Source organism: Fopius arisanus, unplaced genomic scaffold (assembly GCF_000806365.1).
Source record: "Fopius arisanus strain USDA-PBARC FA_bdor unplaced genomic scaffold, ASM80636v1 scaffold00073, whole genome shotgun sequence".
Classification (NCBI taxonomy): domain Eukaryota; kingdom Metazoa; phylum Arthropoda; class Insecta; order Hymenoptera; family Braconidae; genus Fopius; species Fopius arisanus.
Window position 1 is genome coordinate 87,680 of NW_011887812.1, and position 7,650 is coordinate 95,329.

The following is a 7,650-nucleotide window of genomic DNA, read 5'->3' on the forward strand; positions in this document are numbered from 1 at the left end:
CGGGCCTTAATTAGGAAAACGTTCCTGATTAGCTCCATGTACCATATTTTTTCATAATTCGGAATCGGATAATTATTGTCATTTATTCTGACCATTTCCAATCGTTTCTGGCCCTCAAATGAACAGTCGCGGAACATGGGCAGAACATGGGCGGATGGTCCGCCCATGATGAATTGCCAGGGATAATTTGCCATCAGCTCATTTTAAGAATTGCTTTACTTGTGGTAAGAATACCGATATTCATCGTAAATCATTATCTCATAACAATAAGCAAGTATTGAGACTGTATATCGGTATTCTTATCACAAGTAAGGTAATTCTTATAAGAATCTGATGGGAAATTACCCAAAACAATGACAATTACTTGGCAAAAACCTGGATAATTACTTACGCAAAGTAAATTATTTTTGGAAAGGAAATTTATTTTGCATAGGCAATTCTCCAGGTTTTTGCCAAGTAATTGTTATTGTTTTGGATAATTTGCCATCAGCTCATTTTAAGAATTGCTTTACTTGTGGTAAGAATACCGAAACTTGCTAAAACAAACTAATAAACAGCTGATTTACAATAGAGTTTAGTATTTTAATGAATAAACTGATGAGTTATAAATGTAAATCCCAGAGTATTTTACACGTCATCTGGACGAGAATGGAGTTCTTGTGGGTCCTCCTGCCACGGTCTGACAGTTTATCCCTCTCGGATAGTACAAAATTGACATTAACATTGAGCAGAGTGTGTTGAGGATAACTCCTGGTTTCAGATCTATTCAGAATTGGTAAGGGTATGTGATTTCTCTGAGTCTGGAAGAACTCTCCCACGTCGTTAACCGAGATCTTCCTCTTCTGGTACCTGTCCCTCTTCCAGGTGTGGACCCTGAGGCTGCTCTTCTCCTCATTCTTGAGGATGACCACATGGTTGATGGAGTTCTCCCTGCAGCAATTGCCTTAGCTATTTTAGAGCTGAGCTCAAGAGCTTTGTAGAGCTCAGTGCAAATCTCTTCAGTCATGGAGGATGGTTTGGCAGTCTCGAAGGTCGTCAGAGTCCTCGTGTCGATGGCGGGGAGATCAAAATCCCCAATTTCCACGTGATTGTTGCTGTTCAGGAAGATATTTACAGGCTCGAGGTCCCTGTGGAACATCCTCTGCTGGTGAATGTATGCGATTCCCTCGACGATCTCTCGAAAGTGTTCCCAGACCCTCTCGTCCTCGAAGAGGCCATTGTCGATGGCTGTCCTCAGGGTGCTCTTCTCGGATGGACTGTCAGATTCCTCTGAATCATTTGCCTCGGCAGCTGATGTCCTTCACTCGTACGAAAAACCCCATTCGACCTCGTGGAAAGGTGGCACAAACTCCTCGATTTTGTCAGCATCGACATTCATATTGTTGACATGATTAATGTTGATAATTCTGTGAAGATCGATGCCTGGCAGGGAGATTTTGGGGGTGGTCTCCCTGGTGGTGTCCCTGGAAGAGAGTGCGTCCTCCACAATCGCTGACTCGATACAGGATTTGTAGTACCTCACGACGACGTTCTCGTGGTTCAACCTCGAGAGGAATTTCCCTTCCCTCGTGATCTTTTTCTTCAGCTGTCTGTTCTTGGCGTTCAAGGGGATCCTCTTGATGACATAGGTCTGACCGTCGAGTTTCTTGACCTTGATGACGTCCCCAAAGGCCTCTTTCCTAAGCTCCTTGAGTACCTCGAATTCATTCTGAATTCTAGAAATATTGAGTGTCTCTGAAAGGCACATGTTGACGTCCTGGATGGCCTCCTCGTTCTCCTCCTCCTACTCGTGCCCTCGAGGCGTCTTCGGAGGGGTCCGACCCCTCTCCAGGGGTGTTCTGATGAAGCTGTGCTGCTGGCGCTTCTCCGCAGACCACCTACACTGCGAAATATTCTTTTTGTCAAGAATATTTACTAATGACAATAAAATATATTTGGTATTAGTAAATCTTATGGGAGTATTTACACATGTGACTGTATGATTTACCGGTGGGAAGAATCTATTCTTGTCCATCTATTCTCAACCTGTAGATGTTCAGCTTCTTTTCACCAAGACCTAGAATGGTGGGAAAGTAGTGCTCAGCCCGCTCGCCAGACAGCTGGAGTGATAGATGTCAGATAATCTCTTGTTGAGGGAGTAATCGGAGACCTTGATCATCCCACCACTGTCGATGGTAGATGCTGGAGTCCCTGAGGTCCCTATGGACGATGTTGTTGGTGTGCAGGAACTCAAGAGCAGCGAGAACTCCACTGGCTATGTGCCTCACGATGTCGACAGCCACTGAGATATTCTCCGAGAGGAAAAACATACACGTTGTGCCCACCACGCACTCCTTCAGGATGTAGATCAGGATGTTGTCCTTGCTTTGTTGGTACTTCATGTTCAGGTACCTGATGAGATTCATGTGCTGCTGGAGACGGTGGAGATCGTTAAGCTCGTGCTCGATGCTTCATCAACTGCTGGAGATCAGTTGTTTCGTTCGAGGTGTCGTCTATCTCCTGGTTTCCAGTTCTACCGCACTTCAGGGACCACTCGGTGATCTTGCCTCTGTGCACCTGGCGTTCTCCTCGATAGTTATCGAAGTGCAGGAGTTTGGTGCCTCAGTGTTCATACAGTAATTCCCCTCGGAGGATTTCGAAGTGATCATGCAACCTCTTCGAGTGTAAGTGCGCACTCGTCCCCAGGGGACGAGAGAATCGATTGGGAGGAGGATAATCGAGTCAGATTGTCGACTCGTGTCCTTTCGATTTCGCAGCTCTGCCTTTAACGCCTTCTGGCGCTTCAGGATCTCATCCTGGGACTCTTTGTCCTGTCTCAACTGCTTCTCCTCCATCTCTGATTGGATTTGCCTTGACCTCTCCTGGTGGGGTAACAACATCTTGTGGAAGGAGCTGTATCCTGACCTGTTTTTCTCGTGGAGGAATTCCTTCATGTGTTAGGCCTGGTCAAGGAGTATCACCTCTCCCTTCAGATGTCTGGCCAGGGCCTCTAGTTCTGAGGAGAGGGTCACAATCTGCTGGTTTGACAGATACTTACAGTTATTCACTTTTTATCGAATTTCCCAGCGCGGAAAATTTTCTCATTATTACGAAAATAAAAAGGGAAGTCGAAATCTGAATTTTAAGTGCAGATTTAGAGGTGATAAAGAATTGATTAACTATTGAATTTATTATTTTAATCAACAAGCTAAACAGTTTTGATTGAAAATCGAAAAATATTTTGCAGTGAATATTTTTTTTTTATTAATTACTCCGAAACTGAAAATGGAATTCCATATTTAATTCTCCCCCCCCCCCCAAAAAAAATTTCGAATAAAAATACTAAACAACTGATAAACAATTGATTTTTATACTTTAATGAACAAACTGAAGAGTGATGAGTAAGAATCCGAGAGTATTTTACAGCAAGAAGTCTTTCCTAATTAATTACTTCGAAATTAAAACTGGAATTGCAGAGCTAATTGTCTCACTCCCTCCCTAAATCCTCAACAAAACTGATAAACAATTGATAAACATTAAAATGCTCACCGTAAACACTTCGAATTCATTATTATGTCTGTCCTTGCAGGTTTCGCCGCTAATTCTGCCAAAAAAACCTCCTCACCCCCTCCATCGTACAATAGCTCGTTATAAAGATATTCAATTTAAATCTCTCATTCGAATATTCAATTAATTAATGCAAACAAGGTATAAATTTATAAGGTTAGAAATGAGAACGCCATACATTGGGCACAATTTTTCACAGCAAAAATTGAGTAAATCAATTACCCTGAAGTGAAGAGATTTCATTTCCACATTTTTTTCTCATTGGACTACATGATGACAATTATTTATTTATTAAATTCGGATATCAGCATTGAATTAGTGTTCGAAATTCGGTGAAACCCATAATATCCATCCAATAAATATTTAATATATCTAGAAATATTATATATATACCTTTTACTGGTATTTGTAACCTGCCAAGAAAATTACTTCTCACCAGTATTTGGAGTTTGTCTGAAAGTTTATATTGTCTGCTTGAAAGGATCAATTCTTGGCGATCAGTAGCCACCGTCGAGAGTGTCTGAACTCGATCACTTCAGTGTGAAGAACGGGACAAGAAGGTCAAAAGTTTGTATCGTGCGTGTATTTCCAGATTATTGCTCTGATTTTGCGTAATTTTCTGTTATTATTCTCAGTGAAATTGAATAACTTTTTTATATTGACGTGAGTTCGGTACCAAATGACAATGAGTGATACTGAGACACCAAACATTGTTAAACAGTCTCTCGAAAAATGGGGCCTAGGTTCAGCGTCGCCGGCATTTGAAGGTAAGTAATTGATTTTTATTATTTTCATTGATTATCATTTCCCTAATTATATTAATTTTTAACCCTGGATGCCGTCATGAAACAATGTAAAATAGCCATAACGATGAGTATGGTGCTATTGGGGCAACCGGTGCAATTGAAGCAATTCTCATTCTCAAGGATATTTTTACTATCTTATGCGAGGGATCATTATCCAATATCGTGATACAGTGAGTGATGATTTCACATGATTTCAAACGATTTCGGGGAATAATTGATTTCAAGTGATTTTAAGAGGTTTTTTTTCCGATTTCATGATTACATCATTTGTGCAATACGCCTCATGCGTACCGGAGGTAGCGCCGCCACGCGGGGAAAACGTGCCAAGTTGAGATGGCGAAGATTTAACCAACCAGACATGTACGTAGCTGTCAGTGTATTTTAATCAGATTATTAACACAAAAAAATGGATAAAATTGTGCGTTCACAGAGAATGTGCTGTGTAATTGGTTGCAGTAATAGTTGTTCTAACTTATTATAATTATATAGTTGATTTAATCGAATAATAGAATAATGAAAATTAATTGATTCCGCAGAACTGCAGATCGGAAACCGTGGACTCCAAATGATGCATCGCGAGTTTGCAGTGCTCATTTCGTGGAGGGGTGCAAAATCAAATAGTATGCACGACATTTCCTACAATCCGACTATTTTCCCAGATGTTTACAATCGTAAAACTCCGAATCTGGAGAGAATCGATCGGTGGAAAAAACAAAATTCTCGTATGAATGAAATGTCACCAAGTACATCAGCATCAACTACTACATCAGCAGATTGGGAACTCGGTAAGTTTCGTCAATAGTTACTGGTGATAAATCGTATTAATGTATGATTGTTGTTTGTGGACAATATTCTCATGGAATGTACGATAGATGAGGTGGAAACATGTAGCATAGGGATCCAGACTGAGCCATTGCGGGAAGACCAATGTTTCAGCTCAAATCCAAGTTTTTTATTCTGCAGTCGTGAACCATGCCGATTATCTGTTGACGTAGGAAATCGTATCCAGGAACCCCATCAAGACAAAATAATTGCATTTGATGAATACAATGTTTCCATTCAAACGGAAATTTATCTTCATGAACCTCAACGTGGAAAAGTCATCATCCCTGATAAATATTTGAGAAAAACGAAAGATTCACGCTGTGGTCCCAATGAACCGTCCGTACGAGGATTCCACGGATATGTAGACATCACAACGGATGTTATGATGCGTCAACTTGCTGGTGTTACACTCACCTTTTTTTCTATTTTATTGAGCCTTATTCCTGATCAAAAAGGCGATGGCCCGCTTTTTTGGTATCGAAAATTGAATAAACCAAATCGATTGCTCTTAACTCTGATGAAATTCAAGCTGAGCATATCTTTCTGTGCTCCCGGGTGTTTGTTTAATGTTCATGCTAGTACAGCATCTCGGATTTTTTATTCGACACTTGAAATTTTGACTCAGAAGACTAAGACATGGATTTTTTGGCCATCAAAGGAGAGTATAAAAGAAACGCTTCCCGCATCTTTTCACAATTATCCGAATTGTAGATGCATAATTGATTGTACAGAAATATCATGCGATACTCCTCCATCATTAGAACAGCGAGTTTTAACATATTCCAATTATAAAGGTAAATTTACTCAGAAATTCCTCATCGCTATAACTCCGAACGGTTTTATTTGTAAAATCTCTAAAGCTTATGGAGGGAGAGCGACCGATTCGTTCATCGTGAATGATTCAGGATTTTTGCAATTGTTAGAACCGGGTGACGAAGTGCTAGCCGATAAAGGTTTTCCGCAAATTCGATCTGAATTGATGAAACGGAACGCTATTCTTACGATTCCACCTCACGCATATAATCCTCAGTTTACAGCGGAAGAAGTAGAATCAGGATACAACATCGCATCTGTACGCATTCATGTGGAGCGAGCCATCCAAAGAATCAAACTGCTCCACATATTAGATCATATTTCAATTGATTTCCTTCCTTATGTCGATTCTCTAATGCACATGTGCTGTATTATTGCAAATGGTCTACCCCCATTGATCAAAAAATGTTGAAGAGGATGGGAATGGAAGAAATGAGATGAAAACAATTTTGAACGAGTTTATTCATATTTATTCAAACGAGTGCTATGACTAATTTGCACAGATTATTATTTTTGTACTATTTATATCCACTTAATGTAATAAAAACATACTTGCCTCAAAAAGCAAAAATCTGAGTCACTTTCTCAATCGACCAGCACCGAGTGAAATTAATAAATAATGTTTAATATATAAAAAATAGAACGTGCGTAATGAAACATGCATAATGAGAAAAATACATTTAGTTGAACAAAGTTGGTGGTGAGTAAATGCAGACAATGCCGGGAGAACTCAATGGAAATTGAACCTTTGTGATTGGAGTTTATTTAACGAAAAAATGTCTGGTCTCTTCGTGCGATTAAATCAGCAGTATCACCTCCATATAAGATAAGTACATTTTGATAATTATCTGAGAAATGAGTAGGTGAAGAGAAAAAATCCATGGAATCGTTTGTGTTCAGAAGAGAATGCTCTATGAAAAAAATTCCATGATCTTTTCCCTCAGCACTGTCCATTATCGTGATAATTCAACAAAAAATCAATACAAACATTAACATGAAACATAAAATTTTCATAAAATATCGAAGGATCAGATGCAATTAAACAAAATTAATTCGTGAGTAAATGCAGGCACATGTGCTTAGTTTGATGCAGGGAGAAAGAAACTGAAATAGAAATGTTCAATTTTAGGAATCACCTCACTCAAGAATGCCTCGTCTTTGTCTACGACTGCATGTACTGAGTCACGTTCACTATACACAAAAAAATGACATTTTTCAAGGCCAGTGACGTACATGGAGATCTGCACTTGAGTGTAGTATTGATGCGATTTCTTCAGATCTATCTTACCTTCAACGTCAATAACTAGATATGGAACATTACATGTGTCAGTTTCCCTATCGAATATAAGAGCATTCTTACACGTATGTGGGCATTTTATTTCTAACAATGAATGATCCTCAAGAATAACTCCATCAGGGCTGGATGCTAAAAATGGTTGATTAATCTTAATCACTAAACCCACCGTGAATACCTGCAAACCTGTTTGCTTCATAAAATCATCACGAGCCTTTGGTTCCAATTTTATACCATATTCCATTGCCGCAGTCATTGTCCCCTTGAATTTTTCATTTTTAAATTGTTTTGTCAAATTCTCAAAATTTTCTGCTCGAGTTTTTATGCGATGGGCTCGAGTTGACGATGTAATTCTCTTATATCTTT

The 7,650-nt window shown here is 39.5% G+C and overlaps 1 protein-coding gene and 1 pseudogene across 1 annotated transcript in view; one reads left to right on the forward strand and one right to left on the reverse strand.

Annotated features, from left to right (window-relative positions):
- Positions 1–602: 602 nt before the first annotated feature.
- LOC105269703 (uncharacterized) lies at positions 603–3,789 on the reverse strand (annotated as a pseudogene).
- A 442-nt stretch (positions 3,790–4,231) lies between these two features.
- Positions 4,232–7,650, forward strand: part of LOC105269705 (uncharacterized) — a 7,705-nt gene continuing 4,286 nt past the window's right edge. The window contains exons 1-3 of the mRNA XM_011310160.1: positions 4,232–4,313; positions 4,889–5,137; positions 5,225–5,578. Of these exons, the coding sequence (XP_011308462.1) occupies positions 4,232–4,313; positions 4,889–5,137; positions 5,225–5,578 (685 nt within the window). The remainder of the gene's footprint in view (positions 4,314–4,888; positions 5,138–5,224; positions 5,579–7,650) is intronic.